This window comes from Ahaetulla prasina, chromosome 4, assembly GCF_028640845.1.
Source record: "Ahaetulla prasina isolate Xishuangbanna chromosome 4, ASM2864084v1, whole genome shotgun sequence".
In the NCBI taxonomy this organism is placed as follows: Eukaryota; Metazoa; Chordata; class Lepidosauria; order Squamata; family Colubridae; genus Ahaetulla; species Ahaetulla prasina.
The window spans coordinates 114794860-114820232 of NC_080542.1; the positions used below are offsets into that span (position 1 = coordinate 114794860).

Below are 25373 nucleotides of genomic sequence, written 5' to 3' on the forward strand. Positions count from 1 at the left end.
CAGCTCTAACTATTACATGTTAGGTTTCCATGTGGAAATCTGGAGACCATCAGGTTGCCTGCATCTTAGAAGTTGATAAATGAGGAGCTATCACAAAAATGAGATTGGATTTTGGAAGTATGGCTTCCTTTTACACAACCTGTATTGCATAGCACATTATGAAAACAAATTATAATTGGTACTTTAGTATTAATTTTTGTCTTTTTAAATGTTATCAGCTGTCCTTAGTATTCATTATAATAGAAAGGCAGAACATAATTCAAATAAATAAATAAAGGCCACAATGCAAGTTACACCAGCAATGCTCGGATCTATTTTGTGTATATTTTTATGTGGTTGTCCTTAGTATTCATTATGATGGAAAGGCAGAATAAATAAGTAAATAAATAAGTAAATAAAGACCACAATGCAAGTTACACCAGCAATGCTAGGATCTATTTTATGTATATTTTTATGTAGTTGTGAAAGAGGAGAGAAGAAGGCTGAAGTAAGAAATTCAGAAAATACAGATTCTTAACTATAGGAGCAAACAGTAACTATCTTCGGCAATCATTGTCATTCTGTCTATCAGCCCACTGTCAGGGTTCCAAGTAATAACCCCAAAGCAGTCAAAACTCTGAGGCCTAGAGTTTTCTCAGAGCATAATTTTATTTGGGATATTTATTTATTTATTTATTTATTTTATTTATTTATTTATTTGTCATAACAATATAACAATATATATATACAAGCGTTGCATAAAGGGTTATATAATATATGAACGTATATATGAGGAGAAACGAGGTACTAAAAATATATATATACATAGGGGAAGAAACAGTAGGACAGGAACGGTAGGCACGTTTGTGCTCTTATGCACGCCCCTTAGAGTCCTCTTAGGAAAGTGGTGAGGTCAACCGTGGACAGTTTTTGAGTAAAGCCTTTGGGGTGATAAGAAGAAACCACAGAGTCAGGTAATGCATTCCAAGTATATACAATTCTTTTACGGAAATCGTGTTTTCTGCAATCTAAACTGGAGCGGTTGACATTGAGTTTAAATCTGTTGGTAGCTCTTGTGATATTGTTATTGAAACTAAAAAAGTCATTGACAGGAAGGACATTACAACGGATGATTTTATATGCTAAACCCAGATCTTGTCAAAGGCGACAAAGTTCCAAGTTTTCTAGACCCAAGATATCAAGTCTGGTGGAATAAGGTATTTTATTAGTTTCGGAGGAGTGGAGAATTCTTCTCGTAAAATACCTTTGGACACGCTCAACTGTGTAGATGTCAGATATATGGTATGGGTTCCAGACAGGAGAGCAGTAATCAAGAATTGGCCTAACAAATGTTTTATATGCTCTGGTCAGTAGCGTGGTGTTTTTTGAAAAGAAGCTACGGAAAATTAAGTTAACAACTCTTAGAGCCTTCTTAGCTATATAGTTGCAGTGGGCTTTGGAACTTAAATCGTTAGATATAAAAACTCCAAGGTCTTTGACAGGGTGGGGGTCATCTGCGAGGCAATGTCCATCAAGCATGTACTTTGTGATTGGGTTCTTTCTTCCAATATGCAAGACTGAGCATTTACTGGTTGAGATTTGTAGTTGCCAAATTTTAGACCAAGCAGTTAGATGATCAAGGTCCTTTTGAATTGTGGATGTATTGTCAGTGGTGTTGAAAAGTTTGACATCATCAGCAAAGAGAACACAGTTACTTGAGATATGATTACAAAGATCATTTATGTATATTATAAAGAGAGTAGGTCCAAGAACGCTGCCTTGAGGAACACCACTCTTGACAGGAACAGGATTTGATAGAGCATTACCAATTTTAACTATTTGTTGTCTGTTTGACAGAAAAGCAGATATCCAGTTGTGTAAGGGTCCTGAAATGCCATAGGATTTTAATTTTAGGAGAAGTTTATCATGTACCACTGAGTCAAAAGCTTTACAGAAGTCTATGTATATTGCATCTATTGATTTACCTAGGTCAAGATTTGTAGTCCATAGGTTTTTACAGTGGAGAAGTTGTAAATTGCAAGATAATTTTTTCCTGAAGCCAAATTATTTATTTGAGAGAAGGTTGTGTATTTCTAAGTGTAAGGTAATGGATTGGTTTATGATGGATTCCATAACCTTGCAGGCGACGCAACATAGGGAGATTGGTCTATAATTATCAACTAAGCTGGGGTTGCCTTTTTTGAAAACTGGAATGACTGTGGCTAGTGACCAGAGACTGGGAAGGGAACTGGTAGTAAAAGCTATATTAAAGATTATACTTAGGGGTTCTGCTAGATTACTAGAGAGTTTTTTTAAAAAGTAAGCACAAAGTAAGCACACATCATATTGGCAGCTGGTGAAAATCCAACTTTGAAAGATTCAAGGTTTTGCCATCCAAATCAAAGCTCAAAGTTTTTGCTTTCCCAGGTCACATGTCCATCACATGATCCAATCAGGTCATAGTCCCAACCCCAGCTGGCTTTGATCCATGCCCTTTCAACACCTGGTAGAGCATCCTTGGCTCTCACAAGAAAGAATGTTATTTTAATTACACATCCCCCAGCTATCTCTACTTTCCTCTTTAAATTCCCACAGCTTCATCTAGCTTTGCTGTGGCAGCCCTGAAGATGCTCCCCAAAAATGGCTTCAGGGCTGACACCTACTTTGTTCTCCTGGTTTTGGAGATATGGGTAAGAAAAACTAATACAGTATTTTTATAAGAGTCCAAACAAAACTAAGTGAAACATAAAAGTTTTTCAATTACGTTTATAATTTTCTCGTATTTCTGAGCATATATAATTATTGTTTGAATCAAAGCAATGCTGAATTGTGTGTGTGTAAAGGGTATTTTATATAATATCCACACAGATAATCTTGCTAAACGTAATAATTGAAAATTTCTCTTAAGATGCCATTCCCCTTAAGAAGAAAAATTAATAACAATCTATTTCTTGATCAACTTAACTGCTATATTTTTTATATTTTATAGGTCTTCTGCCACAGCTCCTGGGGGTAGCTCCAGAAAAGGCCATAAAGCTTACTGTAAGTTCAGAGCAAAACGTTGACTCATTCTTAATACATTATTTTCAATTTCTAGTAGAAAGAGTTATTTTGGTTATATGCTTAAAGTATGCATCGGAATATTTTGCTTGGGCAAAACTATACTTGTATAATATATTGGTTACATGTTTGTGATTTAATTTCTTTTGATTCTTTTGAAAGATTCTTTGAGAATCTTTCATGTGGCAATTTCAGATTAAAAGTTTGATTCAGGACCTTTATATTCTTCTTTTAAAAAAGCAGAACACTTTATTACTACTTTTTACTTTATTGCCCTTTTAACTGAAATATTGCAGAAAAAGAGACTTGTTAAGACATTAATTAAGTTGCCAATATACAGCAGTTCAAATATTAAATTGTAATAGCTTAAAATAAGATTTCTTTTTAACATTTTAATTCTACAAAATAGTTCTACAAAAATATATTTGTAGAAAGCATTGTTCAGACTGACTAGTAGTATGTTTTCTGAAGTATAATTCAGAAATGTGTGGATGTAAAGCTTAATTTTTTAAATGTATAAATACCTTCTGATATTAGAATTCTTCTTGTGCTATTAATCTGTTCCAAGGTGAGTAAAACCCACCCAACGATGCATACACAAACGCTATTGCTGATGAACTTAAAATGTATACTTCAAAATGTATATTGACACTTTAAATTTAAAAGTTTATATATGTTTATTTTAATTGTTTTTAAGGTAAACGATTTTGTGAGAGACAAATTTATGCAAAAAGATGGATCTGTTCCTTTTCCAGCAGAAATTCTTGCTGGGGGCTGCGTAAGTATTCTGTTTCTCTTTCACCAGGATGTTAAAGAAACACAATTATAAATCATACCACAGACCTTAGGATTTAATTCGAACTGTATAAATAATCAAGATGTTCTTAAATTAATAAGCTAATGGCAGCAATTTAATATTGGAAGGGAGAACAGTTTTCGTGTGTTTTTTTTTAAGTTTATTTTTATTACAATTTTCTTTTTTTATAACAATTGTACATATTCAACAGAACGGTGACATTATTGTATATTTCGGATCTCCTTTCCATATAATTTCTATATACACTATAGATATCTAATCATCAATAGCCTTATATATATATTATTTTCTATTTCTATTGATTATCCATGTGTACCAGTTTTCCCAGACTGCATAGTATTCTGAATCTTCTTTTGCTTGTAATTCTATGGTAAGCCTATTCATTTCTGCGCAACCATATACTTTTTGAATAATCAGACTCTCTGCTGGTATGTTACTGAGTTTCCAATATTGCGCCAACGCAATCCTTGCCGCTGTTAGAATGTGCAAAATCAAATATCTTGTTTTTTTAATCACGTTTTATCTTAAGCATTCCCAAGAGAAATGTTTCTGGGTTCAGTTCAATTTGGCATTTTGTATATCCTGTAACCATCCCTGTATCTTAACCCAGTACTTTTTCGCTTCAAAAAAGAAAAAAGTACCTGAAGTTTTCGTGTTTTTAAAACCTGTGGCTTAATAATTATTTTGTGTGGAGGTTTGCTTGGCATTTTGAAGTCTAAATGGTTATAGATATAGTTACTTACCATTGTACTCATCTAAAAGCTAGTTTAAGACCCACTTCCATTATAGTATTTATCTTGTTTCTTTTCTTCCCCTTCTTGCCATTTTTCACTCATCCTCTAAATTTTTATGGTCTAAATGTGACTTGCTAAAGGCCACAAACTACAGAAATAACCTTGCTGTTCTATCATTGATAGTTTTATAATATTAATTTAAGCACTTCATGTATTTCTAATGTAAAGTATAGCTAAAATGTTTTATACACATTCAGTTTTGTTTTCATAGTAAAGTACACTCATAAAGTATACTTTAAAAAAACAACTAGTCGTTCATTCTGTGAATGCAATATTCCTGCTGATCAGTTTTGCCATGGTAGTTCCTGTAATGATAATGTGCAATATTGGGGGGAGGGGTGTTTATTTTTATTTTGTTTGAGGAGTTATAAATCCATTTTGCATGAAATGAACTCTTGTTTAAGGTAATAACTTTTTAAAGACAGAGTGCTGGTCATTTAACTCACTTTGATCAGTGGGTAGGAAAGAGCTGGTGGAGCTCCAAGCTCACTGGTAAATTTCGGCTGTCATGAGAACGATGAAGTCATTCTTTTAAATCAGTTAAATTCCTGCTGAAAACAATGTAGAAATACAAAACCAATTGTACCAAATGCTCTCTCAGTAACAACAGAGAAATTTATACATTCTTTCTTCCAAAACGCATACTATGTAGGTAATTGTGCAACTATATTTATTCAGTGTTATGTACATAGGAGACACCTAGCTGCTTTTTGCAATTCACCTTAGATAAAGAGATGCTCTGTTTGATCAGTGACCTGTCATGTACTGCCAGATAGCTTACCTGCTCTGTAACTGAAGAAGTATTTAAGGGAGGGTATTTTAAAGTTTTTTAAAGTTTTTTTGATTATAGACTTCTCAATTTATAAGCAGAATTAGTTAAAATAAAATAAAAAACTAAATGATGTAGAATAAAAGTTATCAGATGAAACCCAAGTAACATTAAAATATTATTACAGTATCTTACTTTTATGTACATTACCTTCATTGTGGTAGCTTCTCCACTGGGGTTATTTTTCCTAAATAAAGCAATGTTATGTATTCTGATCTATGTAAGTTATGTCCGGAAGAAGAGCAATCTCTTTGAAAACCATGTTTACTAGAACTCTCTGCTGGCATTTTCCTCTAAAATTAATTATGTGATTCTTCATAATTTCCTGGCAGTAGATGTTTGATGGCAAAGATCCCAAGACTTCCTTTGAACTGAAGTGTTTAAATAAAGATCAGTGCCAGGTAGATAGGATGAGGCTTGTGTTGTCTCCCTGTGGGTGGTCTTGTTTCATTATGTTTTGGTATCTTTTTCAAAGCTGGATGCACAGAATTGAGATAGCTAGATCCTGCATAATGTATGTCTTTCTGCTTGTTCTAAATTAGTTTCCCCAATCTGATGGCATACAGATAGGCTGTACACCAGCTTTCATAATTTCCCATGAACAAAGCTTGTGTCCATGCTATTGAGTTGCAAAAAATGCAAAGCACCAGGTTAGGAAAGGCTGTTGTAAGACAAGCTTAAGAAATGCACCTGATGAATGGTCTGTATATAGAAAATCTAATCTTGGTGAAGGAATCCTTGCTTTAGAAAAGTTATTGCAGAGCTATGTGTCATGTGTTCTTTTAGAAGGGAGGGTGAGGGTATATTTTTATTAAATTTCCTTAATATTTTTAAAAAGATCTTAGATAAGATGAAATGATTATTATTATCATGAACATGATCATAATATGGTAGTTGTGGTTTGAATCCTTTCGTTAAGGTTAAATTTTGTCATCCTAAAGAAAGGAAGATAAATAATAATAGTGTATTTTATTCTGGTTAAACTTTAGTCCAAAGTGAAAGATAATTCACTTTTTCAGATTATCAGAAAGATAATCAGAAAGAAATAATCTTTGTTAGAAAGATTATTAAACTCAATTTGATGTAGGAGGGACATAATATTGGATTCAATAGTTGCAGGTGACTATAGAAAGACAACCTCCATCATATTTCTTAAAATTGCCATTAAATTTTAATGTGACAGAAACAAGAAATCACTAAATACTTAAAAGAGAGGTCAGAGTAACTTAATTAAATTTAAACCACATTTTCATTTTTATCTTGGCTTTGACCACTTTTTCATCCTAGTCACATCTAGTCCAGAAGAATTGTATGTCCAAAGGCTAAAAGATAGTTACTTAATTTATAGTAATTCTTTAAATATCTATTTAGAATAATCTTCTCTGAAATCAGTCTAGGTTTATGCCTGCAAAATTTGAGTTTTAGTATTTTGTTTTATCCTTAGATTATTATGTTTTAAGGATATTATTATGGTTGGCTACATAGTCAATCAAATGTTTAGAATAATTTGGCATTTTTATCCACCTACCAAGGATTTGGGATAGGCAATGTTGTTTGTAGTGTTAAAAGTTTAATTGCAAATGTAATTAAGCTAGTCTTTGCAATTGACTGTTGATGATTTTGTCAATGCCAATGATGTGTTAATCTTTGTGTATTTGTGATAGGTAAAGAGCTTTTCTTCTAGTAGTCCTGCAGCTGCTGGTTCAGAATTGTCCTAAGTTCTGAAGCTCATTTATTAACAGATGTCCAAGAACTCCCAACACCTCACATAGTCTTGTTTATCTGGGTAACAATTGATCTGCTAAGGATAAATTATGATCTTCAAATTATGTCGTATTGTTTATGGGACATGCTCAGATGAAACCTGTCCAGTGTAGTTGAACTTGTGGCGTAGCTTTCATCTTCCGCAGGGCACACAAGCCCTAAAGGGACTTCAAGATGGTGGCTCACTGAGCTAGGAAGAAGAGAATGCCCAACAATGTGAAATCATAATTCTTTAGCTGTAGTTGATCATCATATACATCAAGTTCTTTCCAATAGTTTAGGACATCATAATATATTGGTGCATTTATGTTTAAATCAAACCTTTTGATTTAAATGGAGCCATCAAATATATATATATATATATTATATGGTACCCAGTGTGTTGCTAGCCATTGGGATCACCATGGTTAATTTAGGCCAGGGGTGTCCAAACTACGGCCCGCGGGCCAACTGCGGCCCGCGGGTCAGTTTTTTTTGGCCCGCAGCAAATTCTGGAAGTATAATTTAAAATGGCCCTTTTCGCGCTGCGAGGCTCGCGGCTCCTCCCCATGGGCGGGGAATAATGAAGGGAGGGGGCAGAGGAGGCGGCGAGCGGGAAAGAGGCTGCTGGCCGTGCCTGCCCCCAGCAGTTCTACCCTCGCCTTCCTCGGGCCGCCATCGAGAAACAGGTGAGGAGGGGTTCTGTCCTCGCCTTCCTCGGGCAGGGAATAATGAAGGGAGGGGGGGAGGCGGCGGCAAGCGCGAAAGAGGCTGGTGGGCGGGCCCGGCCCAGCAGCTCTGTCCTCGCCTTCCTCGGGCAGGAATAGCGAAGGGAGGGGAGGCGGCAAGCGAAAGAGGCTGCTGGCCATGCCCGGCCCAGCAGCTCTGTCCTCGCCTTCCTCGGGCAGGAATAAGGGAGGGGAGGCGGCAAGCGCGAAGAGGCTGCTGGCGTGCCCGCCCAGCAGCTCTGTCCTCGCCTTCCTCGGGCAGGGAATAACGGCGAGGGGGAGGCGGCGGCAAGCGCGAAAGAGGCTGCTGGCCGTGCCCGGCCCAGCAGCTCTGTCCTCGCCTTCCTCGGGCAGGGAATAACGAAGGGAGGGGGGGGGGGGCGGCGGCAAGCGCGGAAGAGGCTGCTGGGCGTGCCCGGCCCAGCAGCCCTGTCCTCGCCTTCCTCCGGGAGGGGAAAACGAAGGAGGGGAGGCGGCGGCAAGCGCGAAGAGGCTGCTGGCCGTGCCCGGCCCAGCAGCTCTGTCTCGCCTTCCTCGGGCAGGGAATAACGAAGGGGGGGGGAGGCGGCGGCAAGCGCGAAAGAGGCTGCTGGCCGTGCCCGGCCCAGCAGCTCTGTCCTCGCCTTCCTCGGGCAGGGAATAATGAAGGGAGGGGGGGGGGCGGCGGCAAGCGCGAAAGAGGCTGCTGGCCGTGCCCGGCCCAGCAGCTCTGTCCTCGCCTTCCTCGGGCAGGGAATAACGAAGGGAGTTTCAAGTTCATACCAAATACAAAACAAAAGCCAAGATCAGGGGTGTCCAAACTTGGTCTCTTTAAGACTTGTGGACTTCAGTTCCCAGAGTTCCTCAGCCAGCTTTGCTGGCTGAGGGACTCTGGGAGTTGAAGTCCACAAGTCTTAAGGGACCAAGTTTGACACTAACAAGATGAATGAATATGAAACATTTCCCCCCCTTAAATGTAGATGATATCCACATATTGTTGCTTTTTAGTAGACTGACTGTATCCATCTGTATTGTAATGTCCCAGGTTTTCAGGCCTCTGATATAGTCCTAAATATTTACCACGAGTCACCAGAAATGGCAGCACCGAAGAAAGCAAGATAGCAAGGGAGTGTAGAAGATTTCAAACACGGTGGGAAAATGAATATTTCTTTAAAGAAATCAACGGAAAGTGTGTCTGTTTGATTTGCAATGAAGATGTTGCCGTGATGAAAGAGTATAATGTCCGTCGGCACTATGAGACCAAGCATCAGAGCTACGCATCGTACACAGGTGCCAAACAAGCACAGAAATTCAAGCAAATGGCAGCTAGCCTGCAAGCTCAACAACAGTTTTATTTCGTGCTAACAAAATACAGGAAAGCATACAGCAGCAAGCTATGAAGTCGCAAAACTTATTGCCCACCATGGCAAACCGTTCTCAGGCGGTGATTTCATAAAGCAGTGCCTCATCAAAGTCACAGAAGTAATGTGCCCGGAAAAAGTGCAGGATTTCAACAACGTGACCTTATCCAGAAATACAGTGGTGCGGAGAATCGAGGACTTGTCAGCTAACCTGAAACTTCAGCTGAGAAAAAGCTTGTGCTTTTGATTTTACTCGATAGCATGCGATGAGAGCACAGGCATACAGACACCGCACAGCTTTTAATTTTTTGCGGGAGTCGATGATAATTTTGCTGTACGGAGGAGCTGCTTGATATGATGAGCCTAAAAGGCACAACAACAGGTGGAAATATTTTGACGCTGTGTCAGAGGCAGTTGAAAAGATGGGGCTTAAATGGGACAAGCTCTGTGGAGTAACAACGGATGGAGCTCCGGCCATGACGGGTGGCGCAAAGGAATGGCATCCATGGTGTGCGTCAAGGTAAAGAGAGCGGAGGTGAGGCTGTTAGGATGCACTGTATAATCCACCAAGAAACACTGAGTGTCAAGACTGTGCAGCTGGGCGATGTGATGAACACTGTTGTAAAAACTGTCAACATAATTCGAGCTAGAGGACTGTACCACAGGGAATTTCAAGCTTTCTTATCTGACATGGATGCTGAATACGGGGATGTACTCTACCACTCTGATGTGCGCTGGCTCAGCCGCGGCTCTGTGCTGCAGCGGTTTTATTCGCTGAGATCAGAAATCGACAATTTTTTGAAAGAGAAGGACCGACCTCTTCATGAACTGAGTGACCCTCTGTGGCTGGCAGACCTGGCATTTTTAGTTGATCTTACTCATCATCTGAATACACTGAACAAGAACCTACAAGGCAAAGAACAGCTGGTATCACACCTGTATGCGCACATAGAATAGAATAGAATAGAATAGAATAGAATTTTATTGGCCAAGTGTGATTGGACACACAAGGAATTTGTCTTGGTGCATATGCTCTCAGTGTACATAAAAGAAAAGATACGTTCATCAAGGTACAACATTTACAACACAATTGATGATCAATATATCAATATAAATCATAAGGATTGCCAGCAACAAGTTATAGTCATACAGTCATAAGTGGAAAGAGATTGGTGATGGAAACTATGAAACGATTAATAGTAGTGCAGATTCAGTAAATAGTCTGACAGTGTTGAGGGAATTATTTGTTTAGCAGAGTGATGGCCTTCGGGAAAAAACTGTTCTTGTGTCTAGTTGTTCTGGTGTGCAGTGCTCTATAGCGTCGTTTTGAGGGTAGGAGTTGAAACAGTTTATGTCCAGGATGCGAGGGATCTGCAAATATTTTCACGGCTCTCTTCTTGATTCGTGCAGTATACAGGTCCTCACATGAAAGCCTTCTGTGTAAAGCTCCGCCTGTTTGAGACACAACTACGAAGCTTTAATGCTGTACACTTCCCTGCGCTGTCTGAAATCAAGTCTGCTTTTCCAAAGGCAGATCTTTCTGCTAAAAAGGAGAAATATGTTTCTATAATTACATCTCTCGTGACAGAATTCAACCAGCGTTTTCAAGATTTTTCTGTCATTGAAAAACAAATCAAGCTGTTCTCGACCCCCTTCCTGGTGGATGCAGAAGAAGTGGAGGAGAGTCTGCAGTTAGAACTGATTGAAATGCAATGTGATGATTCTCTGAAGAGTCAACATCAGCTTCTCTCCCTCCCTGACTTCTATCAGAATTTGGATCATGCCAAGTTTCCTCTGATGAGACGCCATGCAAAAAGAATGATGAGCCTGTTCGGCTCAAAATACATATGTGAACAAACATTTTCTCTGTTAAATCAGAACAAAAGCAGACTGAGATCCAGAATGACTGATAGCCATCTCTGTGAAGTCCTTCGTGTCTCAACCACCAAACTTTCTCCTGACATCCCAGCCATCCTTCAATCCAAAGGACAGCATCACTGCTCCCACTGAGAGCAATGTTCTTCACATTATAGGCGAGTTAGAAATACACACAGTAATCATGTGTCAATATGTCACCTCTTGTGTGTGGCCCGGGCCACACATGAATTAACTAGGCTTATATACTGTTTGTTGTCCAGCCGCATGCCTTTCTGAATAATTATATTTAAAAAATTAACATTAAAAATCAACATAACACAAACACACAAGTACACAAACATAGAGATACACATGCACATATATATAACTCACACACATATAGTATACTTAAGCCTAAACTGTGCATAGGGACTACCCAGACGGCTGAAAAAAGTGATTTCTGACAGGTTCTCACACTTTTGACTGGTCCTCACACGTACAACTATCTTTACATTTTGCACCCTATCTTGTAACTGTGGTGAAGAGAAGCAGTTGTGAAATGAGTGATATGGTTGTTAAAAATGCTGCAATGGGCATAAATGTGAGGATGGTCATAAGTGTGAGGACTGGTCAAAAATTACTTTTTTTAGCCCTCTGAGTAGTTTCTATGCCCATAGCCACATCCACTCAGTCACATGAGCAGTTAGCCACGCCCACCAGTCACATGACTACCAAGCCACACCCCAAAATAAGCCACGCCCATTCTTCCCCCCCCCCCCCCCCCGTGGCCCGGGCCTTTGCTTATTTTTCTGTATTTGGCCCTCACTCAAAAAAGTTTGGACACCCCTGATTTAGGCCATAATATAATTTTGGCATTTTGTTATCTTTTTCAGTTCTTCTATTCTACTATCCACTGCTATCCTGTGGTGAAATCCACTTACCTTTGCTACCAGTTCACAAATGTGAGCATCCACAGGCACTTCCTCCACACATGTGCAGAACCTTCTGCGTATGTGCAAAGGTTCAAAAACGGATGTGATGACATCTGGGGGGGGAGGAGCCTCCCGCCTCCACCACATGGTTCGGCCAAGCTGGATAGAACTGGCTGCATTTCAACACTGCTGCTAGCCAATATTAATTTTGCTCTTTGTGATGGATTTGGCATTTATTGACATTTGAATCATTGGGGACCTCCCCTTGCAGGATGATTACTGCAAATTAGTACGCATTATTGACTTTTGCACTCACAACCACAAAACTGCTTGTTCCATTGAAGAAGTTGCCTACAGTTTCATAAACTATTTTCTTCATTAGAAAACTGGAGAATTTTGTATCATAACTCTATAGTACTAATGCAGGTGACCAAATGTTCCATTATTCCTTCTGTCCTCTTCCCGCCCCCCGGATCCCCCTGAATCTTAAAATATCATTTTTATTTATTTTGTCACACAGTATATATACGTATAAGCATGAAATAACTATACAATATATAAGCAAATCTATATGAGTATGTAATAACTATATTAATTGATATAACAAAAGGAAACAATAGGACAGGAACGGTAGGCACTCTTGTGCTCTTATGCACGCCTCTTACAGACCTCTTAGGAATGGGGTGAGGTCAATAGTAGACAGTTTTTGGTTGAAGATTTTGGGGTTTTGGAAGAGACCACAGAGCCAGGTAGTGTATTCCAAGCATTAACAACTCTATTACTGAAGTCATATTTTCTGCAATCAAGATTGGAGCGGTTAACATTAAGCTTAAATCTATTGTGTGCTCGTGTATTGTTGCAATTGAAGCTGAAGTAGTCTTTGACAGGAAGGACATTGTAATAGACGATTCTATGAGTTAAACTAAAGTCATGTCAAAGATGGCGTAGTTCTAAATTTTCTAAACCCAGGATTTCAAATCTGGTGGCATAAGGTATTTTGTTGCGCTCAGAGGAGTGGAGAACTCTTCTTGTAAAATATTTCTGGACACGTTCAATTGTATTAATGTCAGAAATGTGGTATGGGTTCCAGACAGTCGAGCTGTATTCAAGAATTGGTGTAGCAAATGTTTTATATGCTCTGGTTAGTAGTGTGGTGTTTTTGGAGAAGAAGCTACGTAAGATTAGGTTTACAACTCTTAAAGCCTTTTTTGCGATGTAGTTGCAGTGGGCTTTGGCACTTAGATCATTTGATATGAAAACTCCAAGGTCTTTAACAGGGTGGGGGTCATCTGTAAGGTAATGTCCATCAAGCTTGTACTTTGTGTTTAGGTTCTTTTTTCCAATATGCAAGCCTGAACATTTGCTGGTAGAGATTTGGAGTTGTCAATTTTTAGACCATTCGGATACAAAGTCAAGGTCTTTTTGAAGGGTAGTTGTATTGTTGGTGGTGTTAAATAGTTTGACATCATCAGCAAAGAGAACACAATTACTTGTAATTTGGTCACAGAGATCATTAATGTATAATATGAAGAATGTTGGTCCAAGAACGCTGCCTTGGGGAACGCCACTTCTGACAGGACAGGATTTGATATAGCATTGCCAATTTTGATCACTTGTTGTCTGTTTGACAGGCAAATTGGTATCCAATTGTGGAGGGGTCCTGAGATGCCGTAGGATTTTAGTTTCTAGGAGAAGTTTATCATGTACTACTGAGTCAAAAGCTTTACCGAAGTCTATATAGATTGCATCTATTGCTTTGCCCTGATCAAGATTTGTAGTCCATATGTTTTTGCAGTGAAGAAGTTGTAAATTACATGATTTTTTTTTCTGAAACGAAATTGTTTATTGGAGAGTAGGTTGTTTGTTTCTAGGTGGAGGGTAATGGATTGGTTGATGATAGATTCCAGTACATAGAATAGAATAGAATAGAATTTTATTGGCCAAGTGTGATTGGACACACAAGGAATTTGTCTTGGTGTATATGCTCTCAGTGTACATAAAAGAAAAGATACGTTCATCAAGGTACAACATTTACAACACAATTGATGGTCAATATATCAATATAAATCATAAGGTTTGCCAGCAACAAGTTATAGTCATACAGTCATAAGTGGAATACAGGTATTGCAGGTGACACAGCATAGTGATTGGTCTGTAATTTTCAACTAGGCTGGGGTCTCCTTTTTTGAAGACAGGGATGACCGTGGCTAGTGACCAAAGTTTGGGAAGGGAGCTGGTCATGAAAGCTTTTTCAAAGATTATACTTAGGGGTTCTGCTATATTAGGAATTATATTAGATATAGGAAGTTGATTATCGAGCAAATTACTTTATTGAATCTGTGTTCTAAATTGTTTCCCATCTTTAAGGTTATTAAAAAATAATTGCTGTGCATTTTTAAAGTTTTATTTAGTATACTAAGTTTTAAACTGCTTCGTAACCTGCTTAAATCATTAAACATCTGATAGATTGATCTGGATTTTCTGTAAATTCTTTGGAACTTCCAACATGAAGTTCCCAATTTAATTCTATCATAGGTTTTAGGCTGCCTAAAGTTTTGGCATGAGAAAGTTGTGTATGTGTGTGAGGAGGGGGGGGATTTACAGTTTTAATCATTACTTTTGTATTTTTACAACTCGCCATTCAGAATTGATTTGATGTTGTAATTACATTGCCTGATTTAAATGCAGCCATTCTTTATCTTTGGTGTAAATAAATGGATTGGGTGATAGTGAAATTCCTGATGAAATTGCCTCTTTTGAAACCTCTTTAGCTTTAGGAGCCAAATTACACCCTAATATGAGTTTTTTGGGAAGTTTTAAGGAACTTAGGACCAGTCTGTTTAGGAATGTTGTGAAAGGAATTGGAAATCAACACAGTACTTACTCTTAACATCTGCATCTATTATCTAAATAGCTATATATAACCTCCCTGGAGATTTGCCACCTTGGATAAGTTCATTTGATCAACATCAGCTCTGGACCACTGTTAAAGAGCAGAAGCCCCCCAGGATAAGCTGAGATTCCATTTAATTATGTCATAGTGGTCAAGTAGATAAAGAAAGACCCAGTGATAAAGTTTGTAGGTGTAAGTTTAAAGTTCCATTATGTCTCCAGCAATTGTTCAACAGATAGATGAAAAATAAAAGTGAAAATCAATATCTTAAGTTCCATGTTAGCTGGCTATCTTGTATATGAACTTCTTCAATGAAAAAAAAAATCCTTTTCATAGCAGATTTTTTAAAATTCAAGACACCTGTGTAAGGAGGTTTGGAAAGAAACATTTTTCTTGGTTAAGCTACTTGTGAACAGAACAGAAATATTTAATAATACAAAATGTTTCAATCTAGCCTTATACACAGATGGAGATACATAGTTATAATTGCTGAATTTTTTGTAAGTAATAGGCAGAACCTATAATGTTATGTCTCCAGCAATCATTCAACAGACAGATGAAAAATAAAAGTGAAAACCAATTTCTTCTATGTTGCCTGGCTATCTTGTATATGAACTTCTTTCAATTAAAAAAAGTTCCATTCATAGCAGATAAGATAAGTTAAAAATAATCATGTATCATTTATGATATTTCTGTCTTGTTGAAACTGTAAACAACATTTCTATATAATATCCTGTAAGAAGCACTACAGAATAATATGTTGTGTACACCTATTTATCCAATGCTGCTTCCACATAGCCATTTATGTAGAATTGCCATGTTTTGTGAGTACATGGTAGTTTATACAACAGTGTCATCTAACTCTGCCACATTATTCTCATAACAAGGGTGGGAGACATTTGAGAACTATGTGCCTCCACCCTATATTTGCAATTCCCAATCTCCATTATTTAACCACCGAGATTCAATGATAAAATCATGAACAAACAATGATTTCACTATTTCATGAGGACTCACAGAGAGACCCGCTGTAACTTTTTTGCTAGACACTTAATTAATAGATTGATTTTTTTGTAATGTTTGATTCCTGATATATACAGTTGTTTATTACATTGAATTTAACCTTAAATTTCATATTCATTTATTTTACTCTAAGTTACATATTTGTATGGATAACTCTGATTTAGAGTTGGTTGATTGGAGTGACCCATAAGCCTTGTAAATGGTTACATTTTGAGTTATCATATTCTGGGAATTAAAACTCTTTAATATTTGTTGTGGCTTTTTTCCCTTGGAAAGCTTTGTCCTTATCCAAGCATAGACTGAAAAAATGAACTCTGTAGTTCATTTGACTGGTGTCTTCAATGATGATCAAATAAAAACTTTTTAAAGCCAAGAAAATGAACTAGGGAGAAGTTATGTGTATGTAAATTAGCATACAGTATGTACTAACTTCTTCATATGAGCCAAGATTATATTCAGTCTGGAATGCTTCTACTTCATATGTGATATTGGCTTAGGTAGTTGGATTTGTCAGAGTTGTAATTTCAGTACCCACAAAGCCTGGAATGTTTTTTTTTTTATTGACTTAATCACTCTTCAGAATTGGAAAAAGACACAACATTGAAATCAGCTGATGCTTGTTGTGGCAGGGATGAGCTTCGTAGCTTCTGGCACATTTTGGAGGGTCGAAACTGCTCATGTGAGTTGATTTTATCTTCAGTCTTAATTAAAAAATGCTTTATTCACCACAGTCTAGCAACCTTTTATTTTTTAACAAAGCAAATATATTATTTTGCAAAGTAGAATATTATAGGCTTTGTCGGTGCCTAGTAATATTGCTTTCTCCAGGGTTAAATTTGATTGATATTATGGCTTAGTTCACATGCATGAGTTTATTGGAGCATTAATACAGGGCCAATTGAATGATCTAATTAATTACTTAATTAATTTTACTTAATTAGTTTTTACTTACTTAAAACTAATTGATTAAATATATTAATTATTAAAACACTCTCCCCCACTTTTGTGGGGCAATTGGGCCTTTTAGCTTCACGGGTTTGGAATATTAAGTCAGGGTTCTAACTGATACTGTATAGAAATTTAGGTGTGATTGACCATAGGAAGTATTCCTTTGTAATTGACAAACAAAAGATTTGTATCATATCATACAGGTCTAAAAAACATATTTTAAAAAAATTGGAATAAAAGTTCAGCTGTGATCACCTATGTGCAACGATATAATGCTCTGAAATTGTCATAATAAATAATGAATAGAAATAGTGTCATAGATTTAATTCAAAAATCAGACCTTAAAACACAGGGGGTCTGTAAATCATTAAATGTTTTTATTCTTCCAACAGTCAAAATAGACATATGTTAAAGGCAGATCCAAATGTTAACATATTCAACAAACCTGCAACTTAAATGCTTTTATAACATCAAACAAATAGGTTTTCCTTTGATACCTTGGTTTTTATCTTTGAAGGTTATATCTAATAAAATGAAAATTATTGAGCCTTCTATTTTTACAGCATCAAACTGATCAGAGCTTGTAAAAAAGTATTTTTCCTACTTAGATATGCCATTAAAAATTAAAACAAAGAAGTCTCCATCTTATTTTCTCAGTAATAATACAATGTAATAAAACAAAGTGGAGATTTAAACATTTTGTAATATTTTGTTAGATTTTGTGTATTATTTAATAGTTTATTTTTAGTTTAACGTTGGCTTTCCTTTGCATATTTATTTGAAAAACATGTCAAGAAATTCTTAAATTGTATTACATTCTTTTTTTGATAATTTAAATTCTTTTCTTTTCAAATGCACTCCTCAGTATTACAACTCTTTTTAAATAACAGCGTTGTCATGTATCCAACCATTTGATTTTGTACTTCTTTATATTCTGTGCAGTAGAAAAGCAAAGTGAAAAGGTTTTCTTTCAGGTACTTATGGTCAAATATGAAGAGAAGATCACAGATGAGTTGCAGTTGAGAATAATGGGAATAATATAATAATGGGTGCTGGTGCTTATTTTAATGAACTTGGCATGATAATCTATTATCTATTTCTAAAGTTAGTAATTTCATATCGGTTTCTTGGATGAGATTTCACCAGGAAATCACAAGGCATTAACTAGAATCAGAAATTGAAAAAGCTGTATAAATCTGTCAAAAGTGATACTTTGGAACATGTAGAAACATGTACGAAGTAGTTATTTTTCATAGTTAAAGTCGTCATATGCAATCCAGTTTTAGCAGCCATATGAATATGAAAAAAGGTGCAGTTGCTTTAGCAGTCGGAAAAGAGTTGCAACTCATGCTTCGATGTGTTCTGTGGCACTTCTTTTAGAAGATTTGCATAATTTTAGAAATAGCATTTCTGAAAGCTTTAGCAAACTACTTCTATGTTTTTGAAAAATAAAATTACATGAATGGATCCATGAAGTCACTATTGTGACTTTACAGTTTAATTATTTAGAAAATAGAAAAAGATTGTGACATCTTGTCCAAAATATTCATGATATCAGATATTTAAACAAATAAATTAACTCATTTTTCATTTCTTAAATAAATCTATAGAGATATTGTCAAATCTGTTGATCTGTCTGTCTGTCTTCATCTATCTGTCTATCTTTATATCTATCAATCTATCTATCCATTTTATATATATCTCTGTTCATCTATCCATTTATATCCAATTTAAGTGTAACATGATTCCCAATGACTTTATCTTCCAAAGAAATCTTTGAAACTATTAATTTATTATCCTATTTACTCATGTACATAGACTCAGAGTAAATCTAGTCAGTTTGCATCTAGGGAATTCAGCATGATTACAGCTGTTAAATGATATGCATATTTTATATTTAAATAATTATTCAGTTAAGAAATAATTATCAGTTCGTCTACTGATAGAAAGCAATAGAGCTAAAATATTTTTCTTCTAATTTAGAATATATTTTATATATTGTACTTGCATAAAAATAAAATTATATTGCATAAAATCTAAATTTCAGTGCTTTAGCAGTTTTATCTTTTAGCCCTCTGTGTAGCCTCTTAAGATACAGAAAATGGGAAGTTAATAAAAGAACCTCATTTCATTAGGATACACTTCATCATATCTCAATGGTTTATAATGATTTGAAAGTCTCCCTCACTCTATAGTTATTTTGAGTTGTGGACACCTCTCGACCCAAGAAAATTAGCAAGTTTACTTCGTTGTATTATGACAATCAGCACAGCAGCATTGAACTAACACTTTCTATTGTGTCCCTAAATGATTGAGTGCTGGTCTTTTAGACAAAGGATGAATATCCTCGGGTTTTTTCTTGTTTATCTATCCTGGGGAGTGCAGAGGAAGAATGAACATGTGTTCAAGGTTATACTGCCATCGAGAGGTGCCTAGTGATATTGTGATTTATTTGTGGTTTTTTAAATTTAATTTAGTTAAAATTATCACTGGAAAAAGTACAGAACAATTTTGCATTTAAACTGTCTTAACCTATCATACAGAATTGGATATTACTCTTGTTTTGTGTAGTCCTTAAAATCTGAAACCGATTCAGTTTTTAACCTCATTCCACATTAAAAGAATAAAAAAATCTATTATTTATAAAAGTTGAGCAATGTTATAACATAACGTTGTAGATGTTGTGCATAGATTATTGGACCTGTGTGTGTACATGTGTACATGTGTGTGTAGATTGTAGAATTTTTTTTTATTGGCCAAGTGTGATTGGACACACAAGGAATTTGTCTTGGTGCAAAGTTGGTGCAAAGTAGAAAGTTCAAAGTAAATTCTTTTAAAGTAGTATAACAGTTTAAGGTTCTTGCACAATACATTACAGAGCTTCTGTTTGTTAGAATGTTTATCTATAACATTTTTATCCTGCTTTTTCTTAAGAAGTATGGTGTGGCATCTAAAGTCTTAATAATTATTAATATATATATAATTATTAATAACACTGTTAAGCAATAATTTGTTACTGATTGGTAACATGGATTCACAAGACTAATAAAGAGTTCCGTAGGTAAGCAGAAATTTAAACAGCATTCTCAGACATTTTTTTTTATCAAAACTCAAAATATATTACTAAATATTGATGCTTAGAAAGGATGTATAATTATGTGAAATGTTAAAATTAGAATTATAAAAATAAATTGAAAATGAAATATTGTTTCATGTTTATTTGATAAATAATGGAGCATCACATAACATTCCAAATTAATTTGGAATTGTTATTTTCCTTTTAACTTGAAACTTTTTCTACTTTTCAGATATTCCACTTCATCAAATTGGTTGAATGTGAATATGTATATTTGTATCCCAGAGAAATGCATATATGTAAGATTTATCTTCAGTTTTAAGAGGACAAACATTATCCAGTGGTTAGGGTTACTAAATTTACATGTTTTTCCTCCTGACTTCTTATAAGAACATAGATAGCCATTGCTTGATGTAGAACATTTATTCATATAGTTCATTTATCATTTTCATAATGCTCTACAGAAGATGGGTAGATCAGTTGTACAGGTATCTATGGAAGGACTTTCTCCATTATGGAATCACAATTTTGAAAGTCCTTTCTATGGAGCACCAAGCTGGAAGAAAGTTATTTTACTACCCATTTTCCCATTTTTGTTCTACCTATACTTTCTTATTTTATCTAGACCTAAAGATAGAATAGAATAGAATAGAATAGAACAGAACAGAACAGAACAGAACAGAATTCTTTATTGGCCAAGTGTGATTGGACACACAAGGAATTTGTCTTTGGTGCATATGCTCTCAATGTACATAAAAAGACAAGATACATTTGTCAAGAATCATAAGGTACAACTCTTAATGATAGTCATAGGGTATAAATAAGCAATCAGAAAACAATATCACTATAAACCATAAGGATACAAGCCACAAAGTTATAGTCATACAGTCATAAGTGGGAGGAGATGGGTGATAGGAATGATGAGAAGACTAACAGTCTTAATGCAGTCTTAATGCAGCCTTAATGAATAGTTTGACAGAGTTGAGGGAATTATTTGTTTAGCAGAAGGATGGCGTTCGGGAAAAAACTGTTCTTGTGTCTAGTTGTCTTGGTGTACAATGCTCTATAGCGTCATGTTGAGGGAGGAGTTGAAACAATTTATATCCAGAATGTGAGGGGTCTGTAAATATTTTCACAGCCCTCTTTTTGACTCATGCAGTATACTTTATATATTAACGTGTTTATATGGGATGGGGGGTGTCACACAGGAAACTGTTTTCTTGCTCTTGTCCAAAGAACTGTGTGATTGCAAAACGCATAGTATTTAGTGAGCACTCTCTTGCTGATTTCTTCACTTTTGTCAGCCTTCTGTTGAACTGCATTATGTAGCAGTCTTAAATTTAATAATTTCTGGTTGCTACAATATGCTTTATTAAATCAAGAATCTCATGTAAGTTTATGTTCAATGGTAGAATGGCATAAATTCATTTCTGAGGTAGAAAAAGAGAAAACTTCATCCCAGATCTGCACAGATATTTGACAATTGCAGTGAGATTATTATATGCTCAAAAGATACTATCCACAATAGACCAAATGGTTGATGAAGTTGATAAAATTTAGAGAGATGGTTATGTTGACTTCTCTGATTAAAAAAAGACATCTATATTTAAAGGTGACTGTAAACTCATTATCCCTTGGGAGATAGAGCGGTATAAAAATGTGATTAAATAAATAAATAAATTATAGAATTTTTGTATGAAACAGAAAAAAAATACACATGGCTTGTGCCTTAAATAATTAGAAAAAATAAATAATAGGAAAAAATGAACCCTTGTAACCATAGTGTACAATATAACTGTATAATTACATTTGTATTTGTTGCAAAGGAAATTAAATAGAAATCCTACTTCTTTTTATCTTTCCGTTCTGCACTTCTTTCTTTGTGTCTTTCCTTCTCTTTGTTTCTTTATTCTGTATTAGTTTTGCTTAATTTTATACTCTTTTAATATCTGTCTATTTGTCTATCATATATCTCTCTATCTTATTCCTCTGTTGCCAACATGGAAACCCCTAGCTATCCACCTGATTACTGTTGTTTAAGATATTAAAAACACAAAGTTATTATTTAAAAAAGGAAGAATATTATTAGTAGAAGCATTCTTGTTTTAATTATTTCAGTATAGGGATGATACTCACAGTTGCAGCTCATTAAAATCAAATAGACGGAAATGGCTAATATCATATCAATTGTGGAGAATACTGGAAAAGGATGGCCCAGAGTGGACTTTTAGTTACATATTTGGCTGAACATCAGAAACTAATGATTTGGCCTTTAATAACCCCAAATATTACTGTTGATTTCAAAGACTTTTAAGAATGGAGTATAATCTTTGCCTTGTTAACGTAATCCATCTGTATCAGATTCCCTCCATCTGTCTGAAGAAACATTTTTCTGAGACCATGTCAGCTATGGCAATATTTCCATCATGGTGCCCTCCAGATGTTTTTGACTTTAAATCCCGTAATTCTCAATCAGGGGGCCTTTTAACCATTCTGACTGAAAATTATGGGGGCCCAACACATCTGAAAGGTCATTTGAGATAAACTCTGTAGTAGTGGTGGCCTATAAATACAAAAAGAGATACTGACTGATTTTAAACACTTATAGCTTTTTATTAGAAACTCTGTGCTATTGTGTTCTATAATATGCTATAGGGGGTTAGAATCAAGGGCATTCAGGAAGAAGACTAGAAGGAAAGTTGCATTGGCTACTGTGGTCTATGATGTCTTCTTAGTTTTTAGTTAATTAATTACTTTAATTAATCTGGCTTTTGCACAGGTTAAGCCAAATTAGGTAACAGTTGTTTTCTCTTTCCCCTTACTAGACTAAAAATAATACATTAAATAGTGTATAAGGAAAGGGTACTCATTTCTTCCCATTTAGCATAAAAGACAAAGTTATATTCTTGCTCTGTGCAATCAAAATGCCCCAGGTTCTCAAAGGTTAGGGAGGATAAGGCTGAGGGAAGTGTGACCAAGAAAATAAGAATACGGATCATGAGGGAAATCTGAGTAAGAGAATAAGAATATGGATCAAGACTATTTACATGTTCTACCAGGACTACTACTATGTATCTATTTTCCCCCAAAGCTTTCCAATTGCTATACATAGAAATAACTTTATTAATGACATATTTAGTCTATTTATTTATTTATTTATTTTGTCACAACAATATATGTAGGTATCATACAAAAGATTATATAGTATATAAACACATATATGAGTAAATATTAGGAGGTATAAGCATATATATATATACAGGAAGAAGAAAAGAAAAACAATAGGACAGGAACGGTAGGCACGCCCCTTATGGTCCTCTTAGGAATGGGGTGAGGTCAATAGTAGAAAGTTTTTGGTTAAAGCTTTTAGGATTATGAGAAGAGACCACAGAGTCAGGTAAAGTATTCCAAGCACTGATGATTCTGTTACAGAAGTCATATTTTCTGCAATCTAGATTAAAGCGGTTGACATTAAGTTTAAATCTATTAGTTGTTTTTGGTTTTTTTTACATTTATATCCCACCCTTCTCCGAAGACTCAGGGCGGCTTACACTATGTTAGCAATAGTCTTCATTCTATTTGTATATTTATATACAAAGTCAACTTATTGCCCCCAACAATCTGGGTCCTCATTTTACCTACCTTATAAAGGATGGAAGGCTGAGTCAACCTTGGGCCTGGTGGGACTAGAACCTGCAGTAATTGCAGGCTGCTGCTGTTAATAACAGACTGCATTAGCAGCCTGAGCCACAGAGGCCCTGTGTCTGTTAGACAGACTTTTCTGTTAGATAGAAAAGCAGATATCCATTTGTGAAGGGGTCCTGAGATGCCATAGGATATTAGTTTTAGGAGAAGTTTATTGTGTACTACTGAGTCAAAAGCTTTGCAGAAGTCTATGTAGATTGCATCTATTGATTTGCCTTGATCAAGATTTGTAGTCCATATGTTTTTACAGTGGAGAAGTTGTAAGTTACATGATAATTTTTTCCTGAAACCAAATTGTTTATTGGAGAGTAGGTTGTTAGTAGGTTGTTAGTCTACCAAAATGTTCTTTTAAGGATTATTAGCAATTGTTCAAAGTAGCCTTTTTAAGTAACCAAATCATTACCCAATGTTCAAATAGAACTATTAAGAAACTTTTAAGTTGTTGGGTTCAGTAATAATACTCTATTGGTTGGAGAAATGAAATAAAATAGAGCTGTCTTGTGTAGAGAGAAATGGTGTTCAAATCTACTAGAAGCAACTGCAAAGTGCCATTTGAGATATACATTTTTTCAGTTCAATAACTTTTGAAAAGCAGAGGAAATTAGTTTAAATGCGTGTGTTTCACTGCACTTTTTGTATAGATACCAAAATTGAGGAATTGCATGTATGTGTTTGGGTGGGTGGGGAAATCCAATAATTTGCCTTTTTTCTCCCAGTCCTTTTGTCTTTTGCCGGTTAGATTTAAGGTGTCTATGTAGATTTAAATAGTTGTTGTTTGCTTTACCTTGTCTTTCAGTCTAGCATCTAGAAGCAGTATCTTGCAATCTGTAAAAATAATTGCTTTTAAGGAGTGAATTCCCACATTTAACTTTCAATTCAGAGTGCTTGGCACCATTGCCTTTGTTGATTTCAATGTAAAAAACTCATGGAAACACCACTGAAATGAACACGATGTCCTGCTCCATTAGCATTTGGGATAATTTATCTTCTCTTTGTGCTGAAGCAGTAACATGTTCACAATATTGTTTCTTTTTTAGGCCGGAGGATCTCAAGTGATATTCACGAATCCACTAGAAATTGTTAAAATTCGCTTGCAAGTGGCTGGAGAGATCACAACTGGTCCACGTGTTAGTGCCCTTACTGTCTTGCGGGACCTAGGATTTTTTGGCCTTTATAAGGTAAATTCATTTTGACTCTACTTCTGAATTGAACAGCTTGCCTTTTGTAAAATTAGTATATTAGTAACACTTAAAAAAATCTCTTGCTGAAGATTAGAAAAGAATGTCTGTTGTCAATATTAAAAAATAAACTAAGATTATGTCATCAGGCAATGCCAGTTAAGTGCAAGTAAATGGAGGAGAACTTGAAATATTAACCTTTTTTTCCCTTCTAGACTCAAAAATTCTCAGGAATAGTGACTCTGGCCATTAAATATTTTCTACTAAAAAAAGACTATGATATATTTAAACAAAATATTAAATTGCCAAAAAAAATCACACTGTCAGAAAAAAAATATGCATTATCATGGCCATAATTTTTCCACTTGAATATGTAGTTGGAACATCACAAAGGCAACTTCTCCTGTAGGTATAAGGTATAGGTAGCAATAGCACTTAGACTTATATACCACTTCACAGTGCTTTACAGCC

At 35.7% G+C, this 25373-nt stretch overlaps 1 protein-coding gene across 5 annotated transcripts in view; it reads left to right on the forward strand.

Moving 5' to 3' along the window:
- SLC25A13 (solute carrier family 25 member 13) overlaps positions 1 to 25373 on the forward strand; it is a 174907-nt gene that overhangs the window by 123405 nt on the left and 26129 nt on the right. For all 5 annotated transcript variants that reach the window (XM_058180121.1, XM_058180122.1, XM_058180123.1 and 2 more), the window contains 3 exons: positions 2969 to 3021; positions 3737 to 3817; positions 24762 to 24902. In XM_058180121.1, the coding sequence (XP_058036104.1) occupies positions 2969 to 3021; positions 3737 to 3817; positions 24762 to 24902 (275 nt within the window). The remainder of the gene's footprint in view (positions 1 to 2968; positions 3022 to 3736; positions 3818 to 24761; positions 24903 to 25373) is intronic.